Source organism: Rhinopithecus roxellana, chromosome 5 (assembly GCF_007565055.1).
Source record: "Rhinopithecus roxellana isolate Shanxi Qingling chromosome 5, ASM756505v1, whole genome shotgun sequence".
NCBI lineage: Eukaryota > Metazoa > Chordata > Mammalia > Primates > Cercopithecidae > Rhinopithecus > Rhinopithecus roxellana.
Window position 1 is genome coordinate 64332317 of NC_044553.1, and position 21206 is coordinate 64353522.

The window sequence follows — 21206 nt, forward strand, 5'->3', positions numbered from 1 at the left end:
CCAAACCTCAGTTTCCTCACCTGTAAAATGGGTCCATTATTTCTGCCCTATTAGGGCTGACAGGATTAAGTAGGAAGAAAAACATCTGTCAAGTGTCTAGCAAGGCATTTGGCATACAGTAAGTGCTCAGTAGAGGGCAGATGCTGTTTATTTAATTACTACTATGTTTCTGAAACCACAGAATGGGATAAAGGATTAGGCTCCTGTGAAAGGTGTGGCAATTACATCCCCTTTTATTGGGTTTTCAGTAGGAACAGGCCACTGCCACCACTCATCACTCCTTCACTGGGATGGAAATACTCCAGAATGGAGTTCGGAAGGGCTGGAGTCTGGAGGGGATCTCTACTTCTAGCACTCCTGCGAGCTGTCATCCACCCCTGAACCATCATTTCAGTGCCCCAAGGGCACTCGGGTGTCTTCCATGTCAGAAATCCTGTGCTGTCACCCTCACCCACCACATACACACTCACTGTTCCAAGATTCTTTCCTATGACATAAACCTGACCATGCTAAGACCCTGCTTACAAGTCTCCCCTGGCTGAACTCCCCTTCTGGTCATGTGTCTGCTTCACCCAGCTCTCACCACATCCGCCAGCTCCTGACTTTCCCAAACACTCCCACCTCTCCACCCTGGGTCCGCGCTCTGCCTGCAATGCCTCCTGCCCCTCTCCCCGAGCCACCGAACTACTTGGCCTGCAAGACACCAAAGTGAAGAAAGAAGGAAAAGCCACCAAACACAGATATATCATCCTGTGCCTCAAGCAGCCTGCAAAACAGTTGAGCCTCCTCCCCCTGCTCCCCTCTTCCAGAGACAGTCCAGCCTCCTGGGATTCCACAGCACACCGTCCTCGCCCTCAGGATGGCCCACTGCACCCAATGTAAATTGCATGTGTCAGGCTAGTGGCTGCAGGCTCTTTGAGTCCAGGAGCCCTCGTATTAATCTGTGTGTGCACACACCCGCTACCCTTGACCATGACCCAAAGAAGAATCTGACAACGTTTCATACGTGTATTTCTTAAAACATGCTGACCAGGGCAGGGGAGAAAACTGTGTCACTGTGCCAGCAAGAGGCGTGGAGTATGAGACACTCTGTCCCCAGTGCTGCTTAGATCTCAGCAGAGGCTGTGGACACAGTCTGGCAGGAGAGGCACAGGGACCATTTCCTTGGTACCTACCACATTCTGAGACCAGCCCACAAGGAATTGTTTCTCTTCCTCATCTGCCTTTCTTTTAAATGCTACTAGGTCCTACCAGGAAAAGACAAGTCAGACTGGCATAGAGCTGCCCTGGAAGTGAGGTATCCAGGTTCTGGAAAGCCCCTCAGAGGATGCATGACAAAGGCCAAGACAAGTATCATGGGAAGCCTAAAGGGGTGTGTGTGTGTGTGTGTGTGGGAGACGTTCTTAGCCAGGGTGAAAGAAAAAGAGCCCAGAAATAGCAACCCACCCTCTGTGAAGGGTGTGCCAGCCAGCAGGTGTTTATTGAGTATCTGCTAGTCACTAGGGGCTGAGGACACAAAGGCAGACAAGTCGTGGCTGTGTGTGGGTGCACTATATACACCATCAAGGCATATAATAAGACACAAAGCATAGAGGACAGGGATGCACAGCAAGAAATAGTCAAAAGGCCAGTTGCTAGGAATGGGCCACCTCCTCCCCTTTGGTGCTCCCTCCAGCTATCCCAAATCAGGGACCCACAGTCGGGACAGGGTGCAGGGCCCAGGCCAGCTCAGGGAGATCAAGCTGCTTGGCCATGCCTGCAAACACTATGCAGCTTGGACCCCTCTCCTCCCTTCCTGGTGCTCCCACTACAAGGCCTTTTATGGGGGAATATGGCAAGAATAACTTCAATAACAAGAAAGGGCTTTGAAAGGCAGGCAAATGCCTTCCTCCAGCTGAGAGATTTATTTCCTTGTCTGTGGAGTCCCAGGAGGCTGGACAGCCCTGTGGGCTACGGGAGAAGGCCAGACTGTGGCTTGGCCTCGGGGAGGGCCACGGACAGAGCAGTCTCTGTGGCAGCACCTTCCAGCTGAGGGTCCTCCCTGCCCACCCCTCAAGTCGGTTGCCAAGTTTCTAAACAGGACAGAGCTCTATGTCCTACGAACCAGAGTGAAGGGAAGGGGAAAAGCTATCAAGCCTGGATGCTTTATCCTGTACCTCAAGCAGCCTGCAAAACAGCTGACCTGAAAAATGAATCCGAGACAAAAAGCAAAGCAAAAGACTCACATACTGGGGAAGAATAAAAGAGCTACTTGGGAATGAAGAAACATTCTAAGTATGGCATGGTTAACTGGGGAAAACTGCCCGGGGAAAAAGAAGTTTGGAGGAAAGTTTCGAGAAAACAGTGGCTAGATTTATGAAATGTGTGACTATGTGTCTGGTACTGCACCAGGCACTTTTACACGTATCAGCACAGTACATCTTTGCAGTTCTCTGAGTCAGACATTATATATTTTAATCCTCATTTTACAGACGAGGAAATCCAGTTGTGGAAAGGTGAAGTACCTTAGCTAAGATCTTAGAGCCTTGTTCACTACTCCACGAGAATCTCTCTACAAACAAGTGTCTTTAGAGTCAGAAAACCGAGGGCAAGTTTCTGCTTCTCCACGAAGGTACACGCCACTGCCCCATGTGGCCTAACCCACCCTACTTCACTGTCTCATCTGTAAATTAGAGGTTACACCAAAGGGATTTTCACTCCTCCTGACTCAGCCCTCAGCACTCAGGAGCCTCCTTGAGAAGAAAGATGGTGTCAACAGGGGTTGCAGGAAAGGGCTCCGGCTCCAGGCCTCCCCTGACCAGGGCTCCTGGCTGCTGATGGGGACTTTGATACAATCTGCCCACCGGAAAGCCCTACAAGAATGGGGGGTGCCAGGGCCTGACCTTCATGGGAGAGACCCTCTAAGTCCTCAAATTCTCTGGGCCTATGATCATCCCAGCTCCCTGACACGCCCCATTCCTAGGAGAATCTGAGCAGTGGGGAAGATTGGGGTGAGACAGCTGAGTCAGCTGGGTTAGTTTTCGCTTCGTTTCCTGCTTTTGTCCTTGATTACAGCGGATCACTGAGAGCCACCGCCGGTTCCTATGGCTCTAAACTGAGGGCTGCTCCCTACCTTCTCCGTGACGGCGCGGGCGCACTCGATCAGCTCCCTCTTGGTGTAGCTGTCTGTGGGGCAGACCTGGAGGGCCCCTGCCTTCTGCACCAGGAAGATACAGCCGTGGCCCAGGTCCTGCACACGAGTGCGAATCTGGAATCCGATCTGCAGAGGCAAGCCCAGGATGGGGAAGGAGAAGCGTGATGGACCCTGCCATCGAGGCCTTCCCTATGTGGAAAATTTCTCCTACGTCCTATGGGAGCCTGGCTAGGAAAATTCCACTCCTATTACGAGTCTGTGTTTGGTGAAGTATGGAATTTGGTTGATTTTGCTTCCCTTTTTAGAGACTGTAAAATGCCCAGTCTCTACCTAACAAGCCTGTATCTTGCGATCCTAGTGTAATACCCTCCTTGATACGTATCTTTCCTGGTTTATGGCTTATCTGCTCCTCCAGCCACCTGGTAAGAATGTTAATTAGATGAACTTTGTGGGATAATTCTGTTATTCATTCAACAAGCATTTACTGAGCCCCTATTGTGTGTCAAGGCTTCTTCTAAGCAGGTAATGTGTTTAATTTCTTTTATTCTTCACAATAGCTCTAGAGGGTAATTAGAGGTTCAAAATGTGGTTTCCGTATTAAGCATATTTTGAAGTGTTCAGATTCTTGCAAAATTGGTATGTTTACCAACCAGAACACCACCTACCCCAGCTGTATCCCATGGGGACAGCGACCATACTGAGCCCAGACTTCCTATCAGGCTAGGTTTGAGGTTTCCTTTAAAAGGTACATTTTTAGAGCTAAAAGCTCAGCAGGCACACATTCTTTTAATAACTCCTGGGTTGTGTGATTATAAAAGGTACTTCGCCTAAGAGAGGCCAAACGGGCTCCGCTGTGGATTAGCTGCCAGCTGTCTCCTTTAAGGTGTAATAAATTCCACTTCCACCTCCCCGAAGTTTGCATTCCTCCGGCCCCGTTTCACATCAAATTTCATTTTGGTCTGATCAATACAGCTGCCATAAATAATCTGCCTTCCAGCCCAGGTAGGCAACTCAAACCAAACCAAAACAAAACTTTAAGCACGGGTCACTGTCATTTTCAAGAATCTACAATAGCTAGAAGCTGCGGCTCTTATTTTTCCAGCATCTATCAGGAATAGTTACGAAAAGATCTCAGGTACTGTGAATAAAACCTGGGAGATTTTTGGCCCCCTGGATGCTATCTTCCAATAGCGTCTCATTAGTCACAGTTAAAGGAAGGATGACTTCAGAGAATGAGGGGTGCTGCAATTGTTATTTCTGCTATTACTGAAACACTGTTTTTAGGGAAAGAACTCTTCCTCTAAACCCCTTAAAGGCCCAAAGAACTTTTAACTCCATTCAGTAGAATATTCTCGTGATTGACAAAGTTGAGCTTCTGCTCTTTTAGGTGTCTTCTATACATTTTCTTCTCCTTTTTTTATGATGGAGTCTTTTTCTGTCTCCTGGGCTGGAGTGCAGTGGTGTGGTCTTGGCTCACCACAATCTCCACCTCCCGGTTCAAGCAATTCTCCTGCCTCAGCCACCTGAGTAGCTGGGATTACAGGCAGCCACCACAACACCCGGATAATTTTTTGTATTTTTTAAAGCAGAGACAGGGTTTCACCATGTTGGCCAGGCTGGTCTCGAACTCCTGAACTCAAGTGATCCGCCTGCCTTGCCCTCCCAAAGTGCTGGGATTACAGGCATGAGCCACCATGCCCAGCCAAGTTTCTGCTCTTTTGGGCGCTTTTTATACACTTCTATACACCTTCGTACACCGGTGCTACAGACGCTTCATAATTAGGCAGGGCTGTCTTGTTGACTACCTCCATGCAGAATACAACAGCAGCAGCACCTCCGGATTGCACAACACAGCAGCTCTGCAAACAGATCTGGGGAACAGTGTAGCAGTAAGGCTGCCGCTGAGGCGGGAAAAACACTCCAGCCCACACAGATGTAATGTCATTTAAACATTCGTGTTTGCTGGACATGTTTGTTGGTTTGAAAATAATGTTAAGCTGAAGCAGGGGTATACCACATTAAAGTTTCAAACAATCTGGCTCCTGAAGCGCTCCAGATCCATAGAGTTAAAACCTAAGTATTTCAGGGTAAGATAATCTAGAGACAAGGGCTCTGAGGTCAGTGGCAACCACAGATCTTTAAAGGCTAAAGTGCTGCTGGAAAAGTCAGGTAAGAAGGAAATGGAGTTAGAAACATCTATAGAATTTCAAGGTAAAAAAGATCTTACCAGGTCAACCTTCCCATTTTATAGACGAAGAGATGGAGGCCCAGAGAAGTGATGTGATTTGCCTAAGATCACACAGCTGGTCCCTGGCAAAACTAGGTGAGAATCCAGGTCTTTAAGCCTAAGCACAGTGCTCTACTTGGTAGATCAGTGTTTTTCTAACTTCTTTGATTTTTTTGCGTAGCAGCAGAACCCTTCCTCTCCCAATCCAAATTAAATCTCTTGTGGATCTCAGTATGTCAAATGGATAGCAGTAATGGGTTATTAGTATGCTCTTCCTTTATGAGTTAAAATGTATATCTTTGACCTAATAAAAAGCCAAAAATGAGACCGAGTGAACCAAAGTGTTACAGATAAGGTTATGAAGGCTAGTTACAGCCTCAGCCACCAAATTATTTCTGTGTTTTGCTTTGGCGATAGTGTTGAGAAGATCCTGTTACATGCATAAAGAAAGCAAAGGAGAGCAGTTTCCTCCCCATTGTTGACCACTGCAGCCAAGGCAGGAGCAGCAGCAGCCTGAGATCAGCACAAAACTACCCAGCAGCCTGAAGCAAAGCACCGGTGGCCCCCAAGGCGTTCCCATTTGGTCTAGACCACACTCAAAAGCTCCTTTCTGCCACCCACATGAGTGAAAGGTTGAGAGCAAGGGTGGGTTTTCCTAGCAGTTTCAACAATAGTTAAATTAAGCTTAAAAAGCAACACTAGGGGCAAACATGCAGAACCTCCTCCATGGGTTTTGAAGAACATGGCATGAAACCACGCTGCTAGAAGAGACCCAGGCTCTCAGACTTCTCTGTGCATTCTTCCTGCTCCTGTGCAGAGTCTAGCCTGAGCTTTCTATTCGCAAAATGCAAGGCACCGGGACGAACACCTGTATCTTAAATCCCGTTGAGAGTGGGAGGGAGGGAGGACCCGCTCTTGAGCTGTCTTGAACCTGAACCCTATAGGATGACATGATCCATGGTGGGATACATCCTCAACAACACTTTTGTGGTCCCTTAGCACCAGCCCCCACCAAAGGCTACGCTCTAAAAACATACCCTAGAGCCCTGCTGTCCGGCCCCTTTCTTGGAGGTGACACGAGGCATGTAGCAAATGAGCCTGTATATGGTCAATGGTGCAGCTGACCCAGTGGTCATCAGAAATAAAATTCTAGTTAAGACGCTCCAAGGAAGGCCAGCACCAGAAAACAAGGGGATGAAAATAAGTGAGGCAGCAGTTGCAAAGGCCTTTGGTGTTCTCAGTCAACCCAGGGCTTTGCCTCCATATTCAGGGCTGTGCCAAGTCACGCAATTGTCATCTAGGTACCTGGAGACCCCCTTGAGGCTCAGCCTCACAGGTGTATGTGTGTCTGCACAATCCTATTTGGACAGCACACGGGAGGGATGTAGTGTCATCAAGGACAAGCTGAAATAGGCTTCACCCACTGATGTTGATGGGCCAGGAGGGCTGAATCTAAGAGGAAGGACAGGATCTCAGGATTCCCAGCCAGCCCTGTTCTCAACCTTTCACCCCCGTGGGCAGCAGAAAGGACTAAGGACCTTGCTTCCAGCTCTGCCTTCTTTCCTTGGGAACCTGACACTCTTAACCTTGAGGGGCCTTTGTTCCTTCCCGTGACACAGGACAGAAACTATGTCCCATTCCAGGGGCTGATGGGATGAACAAATGAACAGGTACATGTGGAAAATCTCAAAAAGATAAAAGCCATATGAATGCATGCTGCTGAAAAAGGAGGCAGACTGGTACAGAGAGGTAGCCAGGGTTGTGATTCCCGACTAACCTGGGTTTGAATCCTGGCTACTCCACATATTTACTTGTTACTTACTTACTTGGAACATTCACTTATTCCAAAGTTATTTAAAGTGGCTCACATACTAGCGACTGTAGTTGTGTGGTCTTGGGCAGTTTAACTGAGCTCCCTGAGCCTGGTTTTGCTTATCTGTGAACTGGGGAAGAACAAAAGATTATCTCACTGCAGTTGTGAGGGGAAACAGGATTGGGCCCATCACAGCATCCGATACGCGGTAGGACTTGATAAATAATAACTCTTACTATTACTTTGCAGAGGCACGTGGAATAGCTAGGGCACTTAAATGAAAGAGGACAACAGAATCAACAGTCTACTGGCAATTTCCTAGAACATGTTGTTTTACTGGGGGAACATCCTTGATAGGAAATCCTTTTTTTTTTTTTTTTAGATAGAGTTTCACTCTTTTTGCCCCGACTGGAGTGCAATGGTGCGATCTTGGCTCACTGCAACCTCCACTAGCTGGGTTCAAGCAATTCTCCTGCCTCAGTCTCCCGAGTAGCTGAGATTACAGGCAGCCATCACCATGCCCGGCTTATTTTTGTATTTGTAGTAGAGATGGGGTTTCGCCATGTTGTCCAGGCTGGTCTCCAACTCCTGGCCTCAAGTGATCCACACATCTCGGCCTCCCAAAGTGTTGGGATTACAGGTGTGAGCCACAGAGGAAATTCATTCTGTATCCAAAAAGATAAGAGATTTAGACTGGGCGCAGTGGCTCATGCCTGTAATCCCAGCACTTTGGGAGGCCAAGATGGGCAGATCACTTGGGGCCAGGAGTTCGAGACCAGTCTAGACAACATGGTGAAACCCCATCTCTACTACAAATACAAAAATTAGCCGGCCATGGTGGCGGGTGCCTGTAATCTCAGCTACTCAGGAGGCTGAGGCAGGAGAATTGCTTGAACCCTGGGTGGCGGAGCTTGCAGTGAGCCCAGATCACACCATTGTACTCCAGCCTAGGTGACAGAGTAAGAATCCATCTCAAAAAAAAAAAAAAAAAGATAAGGGATTTAAAAATGCTAAGCTTCTCCATGCAATACTAAACTTCTCAGTAAATATGACCAGCCCACAGGGTGATCCAACGAACTACCAGTGTTTATTAGAAAGGAATGTTGCTCAAAGACACAAAATGTGGGGTTTTAAATTGGCAGCTTTAGAAAAGTGTTATTTGAGCCTCAAGAAAAACCCTCAATTCTTTTCTTGTCGAAATAAAAGTAAAATGGAGAAAATCATCTCCTGGTTTTGTGCCTTGGGGGAAATTAAAAGCCTGGTCTTTATGAAGTTTTGGATCTGATTCCAGTTGGAGGGGGTCTAAGGAATCCTGATCGCCTTTCCTCACTGCCTCAAACAAAACAAAACAAAACGCACTGGTTTTTCCCAAGCCTTAAAAAACAACTACATCTGAAACCTGGTCAAATGTAATTTGCTTGGGATAGCTTGTCAAAGTTGAAAAGGCAAGAATGGAACTTATCTGACAAAGATAGAAAACATGGAAGAAAAAAGTGGCTGGGCATGGTGGCTCACATCTGTAATCCCAGCACTTGGGAGGCTGACGCAGGTGGATGGCTTGAGCCAGGAGTTTGAAACCAGCCTGGACAATAGAGTGAGACCTTGTCAACAGAAAAATTAGCCAGGCATGGTGGTGCACACCTGTAGTCCCAGCTACTTGGGAGGCTGAGGTGAGAGGATTGCTTAAGCCCAGGACGGAGCTCAAGGCTGTAGTAAGCTGTGATCGCACTACTGCACTCCAGCCTAGGTAACAGAGCGAGGCCCTGGCTCAAAATAATAAGATAATAGTATTATTACTAGGTTGGTGTAAAAGTAATTGTGGTTTTTGCCACTAAAAGTAATGGCAAAAACTGCATTTACTTTTGCCTCGGGAGGCCGAGGCAGGTGAATCACAAGGTCAGGAAATCGAGACCATCCTGGCTAACGTGGTGAAACCCCATCTCTACCAGTAATACAAAAAAAATCAGCTGGGCCTGGTGGCGGGTGCCTGTAGTCCCAGCTACTTGGGAGGCTGAGGCAGGAGAATGGCGTGAATCTGGGAGGCGGAGCTTACAGTGAGCCGAGATTGCGCCACTGCACTCCAGCCTGGGTGACTGAGCAAGACCCCATCTCAGAAAAGAAAAAAAAAAGAGTGGGTCCAGTGGCAGCGGGGCATCATTTTCCCACCTCCAGCATGTGTATCTTAGGCTGGAAAATCTGAGAGAATTCTAAAGCAGACATCCATTTTATCTGGGGGAAAACGCTGTGGTTCTCACCATAGGCGCTTAACCAATGATTGCGCCAGCTTTTAAGGCATCTGGTATTTCAAGTGGTTACCGCAGATTTTCCTCAGAGACAAAGCTTTCGTCGCTAAATCTTTTCCTCAGCATTTCCATTTAGAAGTTGTGGCTCATAGGATCTCGAATTCTTTCTTCTTCTTCTTTTCTTTTAAGGGGAAACTAATCTGAAATTGCAAAGCTGCTGGAGGCTTTTAACTTTTCCAAAGAAATAAGTTTCCACAGTGATGTTAACAAAGGTTTGAATTTTCCATGAAAAATAAGCAGATAAAGCTCCTGCTTGACGTTCCAGGGCAGAGCTATGACTTTTCCTGTAATTGTCACATTCTGGAAAAGACCAAAATGCTGACCTTGCACAGCCGAATGCAGGACTGCAGCAAAGGGAGCAGCTTCTTATTTCCCCTGGATATAAATATTTTCACATGCCGTGATGGGAGAGCCCTCTTGGGTAAACAAATAATTCCACAATCTTGGAATAAAAAGCTACATTGCTTCAGGGATCTCCTAACTTTCTCAGTTTTCCTCAAATATCTGTCTGGCAAATGTACACAAAGAATTTTCCTTAGCAAGCCACTGGAAATTTTATATTCTCTCTGCCCCTTTTCACTCCAGGTCACACTGCTCTCGTGTCTGGAATGTAAAACACATTTCAAGATGTAACAGTGAAAAGGAAAACCTTAATGAAAACGTCAGCTGCTACAAATGCAGGGCTAATAACCAAAGTAACCTGTTGTACTTTTAGCAACACATTCTCTTTCCTTGCTGTTTTGGCATTATTTTATATTTTGGTTCATTGGTCTCTGTTGTAATAAAAAAAAAAAAAATCTGCTTGTTTCACATGTTGGGTGGGTAGCTTACAAGAGCTCATGTGGAAAGGGCCCTGTAGACAGTCAGGGAGGCCAGCAGTTAAACTAAGGCAGATGGTGGTAGATTCCATTTTTAAAGGTTTCTGTGGACAGATAGATATCCAAACCTCCCTTGCCAAATACTTCTTTTTTTTTTTTTTTTTTTTTTTTTTTTTTTTTTTGAGATGGGAGTCTCCCTCTGTTGCCTACGCTAAAGGGCAGTGCGCAGTCTTGGCTCACTGCAACCTCCACCTCCTGGGTTTAAGCAGTTCTCCTGGCTCAACCTTCCAAGTAGCTGGGATTACAGGTGCATGCCACCACACCCAGTTAATTTTTGTAGACAAGGGGGTTCACCATGTTGGCCAGGCTGGATCTTGAACTCCTAATCTCAAGTGATCCATCTGCCTTGGCCTCCTGAAGTGTTGGGATTATAGGCGTGAGCCATCGAGCCCAGTCCACATTTTCCTTTTGTCCAAGCAAACTTTTCCTTACTGTAACATAAGTTCCCTTACATTTGCTTATGGAGTTCAAAATTATAGGTTAGTCAAATGAATTATCAATCTAGATGATCTTACTAAAACAGGGAGTCTATTTAAAAATAAGAATAAAAAAAAGATAGGCCTGTGTTAGGAGTCAACAGAATCTTAATGTCGGTATCTGATAACTCTCTTTTTTTGGTAGTGAGTTCACACTCATTGCAAATAGAATTATTCATGTTACAGCCTAGCCAATTATTCTAATATCTCAAAATGCAGGCTCTGTTAGAGACTTAAGTAATCCCATGCTAGATATATATGTATGCAAGTACATATATATATATGGTACTCCTATTTACATGCATTGTTACCACACACATTAGAAAGTGATTTGTTTTGGGACTTCATTTCTGTAATATCTCTGGGAGTCTTTGTAAAAACAAACTTAGACCTGACTCCCAGGAGAAATAGCAGCACTGAGTTAACTTGGGGACAGTGACTGTCACCATAAGGAGAAGAGAAGACCAATTACAACCTTCTGCCTTGACAACTCGGTTCATTTAGGCACGTTTTGAACAGGGTTTGCACTCAATAAATAGCTTGCTGAATTTCACAGAATGTAATTACCTTTATCTTTCAAGTGTCCCTGTAATCCACTCCATTAATCTTCATTTCAAATTGGGCTTCCTTTCTCTAAGAAGCCATGTGGTTCCCCAAGCCCTGGACTCCTTCTGTTTGTTCACACTGATACAGATGCTCTGAGGCTCCCTGGAGCTGCACCTGACCTGTGTCCTTCCCAGTGGACCACCCCATTAGAAGTATGAGAGATGGCAGCTCTTAGAAAGTGGCCTTTGGGGCCCAACTTTGGCTACTGTTAGACTCTTTTTTTTTTTTTGAGACGGAGTCTCGCTCTCGCCCGGGCTGGAGTGCAGTGGCCGGATCTCAGCTCACTGCAAGCTCCGCCTCCCGGGTTTACACCATTCTCCTGCCTCAGCCTCCGGAGTAGCTGGGAATACAGGCGCCCTCCACCTTGCCCGGCTAGGTTTTTTTTTGTATTTTTCAGTAGAGTCGGGGTTTCACTGTGTTAGCCAGGATGGTCTCGATCTCCTGACCTTGTGATCCGCCCGTCTCGGCCTCCCAAAGTGCTGGGATTACAGGCTTGAGCCACCGCACCCGGCCGGCTACTGTTAGACTCTTAAGGGTACAGGGATTCTAAAGCCAAGTCTACACTGGTCACTAAGGAAAGCTGGTCTAGGAAAAGCAGGGAAGTAATAAAAGGAGTCCACAGGAGGTATGGGGGGAGAGATCTGGGTCAATTCTTAGCCACCCAGAATATTCAGGCAAGACTTTGTTTCATGAAAGTAGCTCTTTCTAGGGAGAGGGACAGCTAATTTTCATACTGGAATTTTTCAACATGTCTATGAACCTTTGGAAAACAAAAATAATTGCGGGGGATGTGCTAACTGGAGTAGGAAGTGACAAGATAGCAGCCTCAAGCTCGGGCATGCTAATAGAGACAACAGGGGATGGGCCTAGGGACAGGAGACCTGGTAGAACACTGTACACAAAATCCTTCTGTCTGAAAGCCCATGCCCCAGTTCTTGGCCAGTCTGCCCCATAAGGGGCAGTGAGCCTTGAGTACAGCCTGGAGCTGCCTGGGTCTGGACCTGCGCTGTGCAGTGGTGGGGAAATAAACTGGGCTCTGGTTACTGGGCTGGGGTCTTCTAGAGTGGAACTAAGCTATAAAGAAATACCCAGGAGTGGGCACCAGTGTGTGTGTGCATCTTAAAATAGGGGTCTTAAGGTGGCAGACCTCCTCTGGTTCCGCCGTGGCTGCTGCCATCTGGCCCTGGAAAGCCAGGTGCCCATAGTCACTGGTCATTTGTGAAGCCAGTCCTCCCAACTCCTCCGGGTTAGTAACCGACTTAGTCATCTGGAAAAAGAAAACAAGCAAGACACACACACACACACACACACACACACACACACATACACACACAGAGAAAAGCATGAGAACCACGTGTTAATATCACTGGAAGCCAAAGGGTTTCATTCACTTTTAAGCTCCTGAGGGGGTGAAGGCCAGACCTTGCATTTGGGGCTAGAAGCTGGAGAGGGCAGTTCAAGCCAAGCCCATGCTGCACTGCACACAAAAGGCCAGAGCCCTCGCAGGGCCCTGCTCAGGCCAGATTCTGACTGGGCCGGTGGGGACATGCTCAGCGTTGGGGCCGTGCAGCTTGGAGCCAGCCCCCAGGGTCCCCCTCTGGCAGGTGAGTGTGCTAGCCCCTCGCCAGCCCTGCCCTGGGGGGTCACCAGAGGAATTCCCCCTAGAAACCCCCAGAAGGCACAAGCCCTGTTCGCTTCTCACTCCTGGGCCCAGGCTTCTGTGGGGGGCTGATCTGGTCTCTGGGTGCCCCGAAGCAGGTCCCACCCAGGCGAGAGAGGGCACGAGGACAGGGCTGTTAAGAAAACCATGAATGAGAAGTGCTGGATAAGCCAATGTTTTAGAGGAAAAAAACTCATAGAGGATACAGCTTTGCAGTAAATTTGTGCCCAAGAATTACAAGGTTTTAGCCACAAATTTAGTTAAGAGTAGTGTGTAGCCCACATGGTCAAGTTCTGCCTTTATTATGAAGATACTCGGGATTTTTCTGTTTCATAGACTGATGCATCTCAATTATCTAAGGTAGCTGGCATGCTAGTTTCTAGTGTTTCTTCTTCCTCTGGACAAAAATACCTTTAAATTCTCACAAAAGCAGTTTTAATCTGCCACCCAGAAGGGTGTCACTTGTCCCTCATCATGGGGCTCCCCTCCTGTTCCACCTCCTCTTGCTCTGGATAACAATACTGTCTCTTTATTTGTGGCCTTTTAAGACCTTGATTTTAAACAGCCTTTTAAAATACCTTTTGAATGACTCTCCATCCATCAAGGCAGGACAGGAATGTCCACCCCATCTAAGGCATGTGTACAAGGACACGTCCCAGGCTTCAGGCTGAGATGTGGCCTCCAAGGAACGCACACTGAGCTGCACGAGAGTGAGTGGTGCCACGCACTGCTCCACTGTGACCTGCCAACAGGTGCACTGAGAGTCTGGGCATCCTGACGGGGTGAGGAGGGCCTCTTTCACACAAGGAGCCAGGCCAGTTATCTCAGGAGTGACCACGCAGCCTGAAGCTCGGCTCCTTAAGCTCATGGACACCCAGGGTCAGGCCAGGGCAGCCCAGGACCTGGCTCTGGAGACATTCCAGAAACACCATGAGGCTACTCAAACATGTTTTACCGCTGCTGTGCTGTGCTTCCTGCTCATCAGGAATCTGCGCTGAAGGGCTGCTGGCTCGGACCTAGGATCCGTCCCCCACGCTCCCCTGAGAAGGACAAGACTGGGCTCAGCTCCAGCTTTTCACAGAACACTGAGATGGGTGTACCATTCCCCAGCCTGAATTCTTTTAAACAAGCCTGGCACAACCACAGAGTTTCCATGAATGAATGGCAGCAGCCAGGCACGACTTTGTGGTCCAAGCTCAACCTCTAGTGGACACACGATTACATGACAAAACCACTCAGAGGGGACCTGGGCACAGCAACCACGTGGTGGCTCATTCTGGTCACTCCAGCGAGGAAGGCCCATTGATTTCTCAACCCAGGCTTATGTGGCAAGTATCAAAGAGGCATCTTTCCCCCGAGAAGGAAAAGAAATTTTATCTTATGGTATCTGAGCTTTTAAAAGTTGAGAGAAACATTTTCTATGGACTCCTATCAATTCTTTGGGGACCACATTTGTCATCTTTCTTATAACTACTTAACATATCAGATAGCACTCACTCTCTCTCAATGCCATTTGTATCTAAGGATCTATATAATACAGTTCTGGCTGCATTACATTTTAGGAAAAAAAAAAAAAAAAAAAAACCCAAACCAAACATTACCTCCAAAAGTTGTATGCCTTCTACTGTCAGGAATTTTTTTTTTCTTTTTACATAACCATACTGTTTCATTTTACCTGAAAGAGTGGCAATACCTTATTGTCCAAGTACTATAACTTGATTTCATCAGATAATCTCATCTCTGTTCTATTTTATCCCGAAATATCTTCTCTTGCACTGTTATTTTAATCTACTAAAAACACCTCAAGTCCTCTGTGAGGTGAATAGGATTCTTCCCTTTCTCCTTAACTACAAATTCCTTGTTTTCCCCATCTTCTCATTTTCTCTCCTTCCTTTGCGCCTCTGTCCTCATGCCCAAGTCTCAGCCACCTTTAATTACCTCTTGCAGCTTTTTCATGAGATAAGAACTGCAGCAGACTGGGGCTACTGGACACAGGCAGCCAGAAAGACCACAGATAAAGGACAGAAGCTGGAGCCCCTGAGGGACTAGAGAGTGGTCTGGGCTCTCTCTCCGACACAGATCTGGGATCTGCAGGTTCAGTGGCAGCAGTGGATAAAAAGGCGACCAATAGTGGGGAGGGCAGCTTTCTCCCCTCTTACCATTTCCTGAGCTGTCACCGCAATGGCTTTGGAGTATTTAACCACAGTCGTCTGATAGTCGACAAATGTTCCCTTTGGTTCTGGAGGAGTGCCTTCATCCAGCTACAGAGGAGAGGAAAAGAATCAAAGGTCATAAGAAGCCTGCTGAAGTGTAGACTGTATTTATGAGAATTAGGAACTTTGAAAAACAGAGAGGGCCTCAGAGATTCTTTCACCCAGTGTCAACTCAATTACCCAACTTGTGCAATAAGGACTTCAACAGAAGGGCACAGAAGGTATTCAGGGTACATGGCAAGAAGAGGCTCCCAGCCTTGCCTGAGGAGTGGGAGGCCTTCCAGAGGAGTGATGTTTCGGCCAAGTCTTACCAGGAGTGGAGTCTGCCACATGTAAAAGGTGGGAAAGGGATCCCAAGAAAAGGGAACAGAATTCAAGCACATGGAGGCGGGGGCCAGCCTGACACTTCTAGGGAAGTGCAAAGGGGCAGAAGATGAGGTGGGAAAGGAGGCGGACTGTCCATCAGGAAGCGCTTGCTGAGGAATGGTAGAGTCCATGGCTATCCATTGGAACCCTTCTTTATGAGTGCAATTGGGGAACAGAAGGAATTAGAGGCACCAGAAATACGTTGTTGCTCACCTGACCATAAATGCAATGCAATAGGAACTGAGAGAAGGGCAAGATCACTGTGGGGTAGAAGAACTGAGGCAATGGGACTATGTCCCTTGAAGGCTTGGGGACATACTGGTGTAGATTTGTATTCAAGATCTGCTTCCAAGGCTTGTGAATGAACCACAGGCTGGTTACTTAAACTCTGATCTCCAGTCCTTCAGTGTTAACTTCCAGGCATCACATGGTTACAGTAAAAATCAACACTACACCTGGTCAAGAACTACATATAGGAAGAGGAGAGAATGTGATAATGACGATGTCGATGATAATGTCAGTGATGAAGAAACAGGCAACTCATCTTCACCACCACTATCCTCACCATCACCACTGGTTGCTGGATGGTATTCCAGGCGAAGAGACAAAGTGAAGAGAAATGAACATAGGCAGAGCGAGTCTAGTGAGGTCAGCCTGACCTGAATAGGAGGGAGCTGTTGACAGCAGTGGGAATGAGGCTGCATCTGTTTTATGGAGAACCTTGAAATCATGAAGACAACAGTGGGATCTTGGGTAGGCAATGACGTATTTGAGATTTCCCTGGCAGCTCTGTGCCATAAATTTCAGTCAGAGAAGAGATTGAGGCCAAGTGGTCAATTAGGAAAATGTTAGCTGGTATCTTCAGTGAGAGCTATTTGTCATGAGCAGGCATGGACTGCACTGAGTGAAAGGAACGCATAACTGTGGCCTATGCATGATGTGGCTGCATAGCCCAGCATATAATTTTCACCAAACTATTAACACAAACTCCACACTAGACTGTTTTAGCTTTCCCTATCAGGTAGATAGATGCTATATCCCCAGCATGGCATGGGGGCCCTGCTAGTCAAAGGAGACTGAACTGCATACTCATTCACTTGTAAATTGACTGAACATCTTCTAAGCCTCAGGCCATGTACTAGGAGCTTGCATGTGAGATGTAACATCACTACCAACATGTCAGGATGCTGGAGCTGAAGGGCAGCTCAGAGCTCTTGGCCAGTGGCCACCAGCCAAAGAACCTTTAACTAGTCTGAGGACAATGGGAAAAGAAAGAACAAAGTAGTGACTAGGATTTCAATTTCATTTATTTGAAAGAACTTTCCTTTATTCTGAGATTATAGCCTTCTTCCTTTTGTGGGTGCTAACATGACCTTTCTTTTATAAAACAGCAGTGATGTAGACAGCACAGTTTTTGTCTGTTTTTGTTTCTTTAATTTTCTTACTTGGCCCAAAACAAAAACAAAACAAAAACAAAGAAAAGATACCACATCACAAAATCCCATAGGATCCTGCTAACCTCACTGAATGAGGAAATCAAGGTTCTGAGAGCTTGAATGCCTGTCCAAGGCCACCCAGAAAGCTGATTACTTCATACTCACTTGTGAGTCTCCAAACCTCCCAGTGCTCAGATGACGAGACAAAATCTCAAAGAGAAGTTCCACAGTGGAAGCCCCCAAAGTGTCAAGAGTCACATCCAAGTTACAACTAACTCTGGCTACACTCATGTTTTTCTATAATTCACTGGCTTTGAGAATTTCAGACAATGAGTCTAATAGTATCTCAGAGGTTTAACCAAGTTAACGAAATTCTGAGAGACTATGCCAGCTTTCTAATGCCTTGCGGCACAGGGAGCCAAAGGACCTCAAACATCACTTAATTAGAAGTCCCCAGCAACAGGCTAAGCAAAGGGGAATGGGAATGGGGAAGAGGTGTTGTGTGGTGCCCTGGATGTCAGGCCAGGGTAGATAAGAGTTTAGGAGCAACACTGAAACCACAATTATATACTTTATATAACTGAGTGGGGAAGAATAGCTCCTGGCCTCTGTGGCTTGCGTTGGCTGGCAGTTCCTAATTACGGCTATCAAGTAACACCTGACTTATTTCCAGCCCATCCAGAAGAATCAAATGTGTCTCTGGCTGGGACAGCATAGGCTATACCACTAACGGCAGGTGGTGCAGGGCCTGCTCTCTCTGTCCACAGTCCATCACAGTGCATAAGGCATAGGGCTATCAAAGAAAGACTTTGGATCTGATGTCCATCTTCCTAAGATTTATGGAATCTTTCCCTGTCATTTGAGAGGTACTGAAAAATATCTTCTCCCAAGAAGAAAAAGATCATCATTTGAATTTCTAATTTGCACCAAGAAACCTTGGGCTCCGTTATTTAATGTCCTTGGGTAGATACATGGTTTATTCTCAAAGCTCTGGTGTTCTGATGTCCTGAAAACCAAATAAATCTACTGAGACTTATCCAAGAGCCTTGAGAAGAGGGAAATTTCACTCATTTTCTGCCACAATGTCCACATTTGCAGCATGAGAAGCCCACAGCAGAAACTGATGGACAATTTGACAAAGTGGAGCCTGGAGTCTCTAAAGGGAGACACAGCATTCCATCCTGGGCTTGTTATGTTTGTTCCGAGGCTGACAATGACTGCATAATGCCTAAGGATAATTATTCTAATTATAGTTACAGCATATCATTTCTTCATGGAGATATGAACAACCAATCTTCTCTAAATTCGCAATTAAAGACTGCTTATTATCCTGAAAAACCTTATTAATGTATTCACAATCTGACAATGGACATTTCAAAACATAGACGATGTCTAAAATTCTTGGCATGCTATCACAGATGGCAATTAGATGCTGAAGAACAAGCATTCTTTCTAATGAATGTCAAACTTACATGACTAGTGAAGGATTCTTTGGGGGAAAGAACAGAAGATATGGAGTTGAAACTGTCTCCAGTCATGTCACCCTAATGATCCGACTCAATTGATGGGTCACTAAATGAGAAAATGATACTCATGTTCTTTTATATGTCTGTAGCCTGCAAGGGTTTACTAAGGGCTTTTACATATATACTATTTCAGTGGTTTCTGTGCCTGGCTAGATATCAGAACCACAAGGAACATTTAAAAAGAGTATGTTAAAATGGAACCCAATTGAGTGTGTTGCGGGGGGAGCCTAGGAATCTACATTCTTAAAGCTCCACATGATTTTAAAATAGCCATTCCAAAAGCTAGCACTTGGGAATCACTTTTTTTTTTTTTTTGAGACAGAGTTTTGCTCTCGTTGCCCAGGCTAGAGTGCAATGGGCACGATCTCGGCTCACCGCAACCTCTGCCTCCTGGGTTCAAGCGATTCTCCTGCCTCAGCCTCCTGAATAGCTGGGATTACAAGCATGTGCCACCATGCCCGGCTAATTCTGTATTTTTAGTAGAAACAGGGTTTCTCCATGTTGGTCAGGCTGGTCTTGAACTCCCGACCTCAGGTGATCCGCCCGCCTTGGCTTCCCAAAGTGCTGGGATTACAGGCATGAGCCACCGCGCCTGGCCAGGAATCACTTTTATTTCATTTTGGCAATTGTTCCCCCACAGCAAACCCTATGAAGTAGATAATCAATTTCCTTCTTACAAGTGAGGAAGCCTAAGATATCTTTTTCATTTCCATCTTTTTCTTTCATGTAAAATTAGAAGGAAGGGCACAACTGGCTTACAAAAGTAATGCATTAATAATAAAGAATAATATGTTGGACGTGTGACTGGATATCTGTACATTAACTAGAACCTTCAAGAAAAGTAGATGCTTGTTGCTATGAGCCTTGACAGCAGCTTACAGAAAAGCACACAAGGCCCATGTGTGAGGGAGATGAGGGAGTAGAGAGCCCTGGAGCCCACGCCCACCTTGCTCATAGCCTCTGCAATGGCGTCCACCATGCCCCCAACCAGCCCCACTTCACTGGCAGCTTCGTTCAGCGTCACCATGATGTCGTCCACAGCTTCCTTCATCAGCTGAGCGGCCTCTGTGATGGCGTCATGGGTGTGTTGCGCCTGAGAAGGAAGTGTGAAACATTTCCTTAAGCAGAAGAGTGCAGTGCTCAGTCTTCTAAGAATAACCTTCAAAAGTAGAATATAAAACCATACCCCCACAATGGAGCACAGCAATGTATTCTATTCCTTCCCTTTCTTTATGTTTGGCCATTTGTTTGCAAAGTAAATAAAAATCAGAAAGACAAATAGAAAAAGATCTCTTTTTACAATCAGGGAAAAATAAAACTGCAATATCAAAATCTTACGACATGACTAATTTTATATGTTACTGTGTTCGGGACTGTAGAAACAGAATGCCACAAGTCCCTAAATATACAAGTTGACACATTTAAAAAATAATATAATGAAAAAATGTGCTTAAAATAAATGTACTTCTCTTCAAAGTCACCCAACACACTATAATTCCCTGTCTAAAGATAAGACTGGATTACAGAAATGTAGGTACCTCTAAGGGAAATGTATCTGTGGAGTGCCTAATAGGCTTTGAAACTATGTCACAAATTATGCCATGAGGTTGGAGAAATGCATGCAGCCCTGCAGGTAAAGCCCTGAGTACCCACGCATTCCTTAGACCATATTAGGAAGCAGGTGTTTCACACCTGTGTCAAGCAGAGTAGGGGTTCAGTAAATCAGTGGATGAAAACAATGAAATAATGGCAGCCCTGGGCTCCCTGAAAGACACCTCAAGTAGTAGCAAGATGCAGGGGGAACAGCCAAGGTGACAGACAAACCTGGGTTCTAGTTCTGGCTCCACTGCTGGTTAACTAGGTAAGTGGCCCTGGGCTTGGAGTCCTCCTAGGTAAAATGGGGAAAACTATAGCAACACTATGCAGTGATGGGATGATACGGCTGCAGGTGCCTTGTCATTTATAAGGGCAGTCTAGGAGGAAAGCATGCCCTCACACTCTGCAAAATCTGACCTGATGTCAGGTTTTTAGGGTCGGAATTGCATTACGTCTAGGCATTGGGTCTACCCATGCTGTGGCCATGGCTGCCCTGAGCCACCTTGTTAGGGAAGTAGACCCTTTCAAAAGGCCAAGATATTGCATCTTTACTTTGGTAAATGAGAAGGTAAAGAAGCCAGTGGAAAGCAGTAAACGAGAACTCACTGGGTGATTTTCTAAACACAAGAGAATTTCAGAGGCTATGTGAGCCACAGGAATTGGCCCTGTCTGAATCGAAAAGCCATCGGAAGCAAGAAAAGTTATTCAAATATGACATCTGATGAGATGGGAAATATGTTGGTCATGGGTGGTTATCCTTGAGGCAACTGTGTCAGGATACACAGGACTGTCTTTGGGATGAGTGAAGTAAACCGGTAATTTGGGCTGATAGCTGATTTCATGGCACAGAGATGGTAAAACACAAAATGTGCCGATTGCTTTATTTTGATGATAGAAGTGTAAAAGGTGAAACCTCTTGGACCTACTCTTCAGAAAGAGCATCTCATACATTTTTATTCATACAGAAGGTGAA

General features: G+C 46.1%; 1 protein-coding gene across 3 annotated transcripts in view; it reads right to left on the reverse strand.

The window, feature by feature from the left end:
• Positions 1-21206, reverse strand: part of TLN2 (talin 2) — a 461407-nt gene that overhangs the window by 45950 nt on the left and 394251 nt on the right. For 2 of the 3 annotated variants that reach the window (XM_010374223.2, XM_030931226.1), the window contains 4 exons: positions 19584-19730; positions 15256-15357; positions 12584-12703; positions 3113-3259 (listed from right to left, as the gene is read on the reverse strand). In XM_010374223.2, the coding sequence (XP_010372525.2) occupies positions 3113-3259; positions 12584-12703; positions 15256-15357; positions 19584-19730 (516 nt within the window). The remainder of the gene's footprint in view (positions 1-3112; positions 3260-12583; positions 12704-15255; positions 15358-19583; positions 19731-21206) is intronic. The other variant, XM_030931227.1, reaches the window with a different exon arrangement.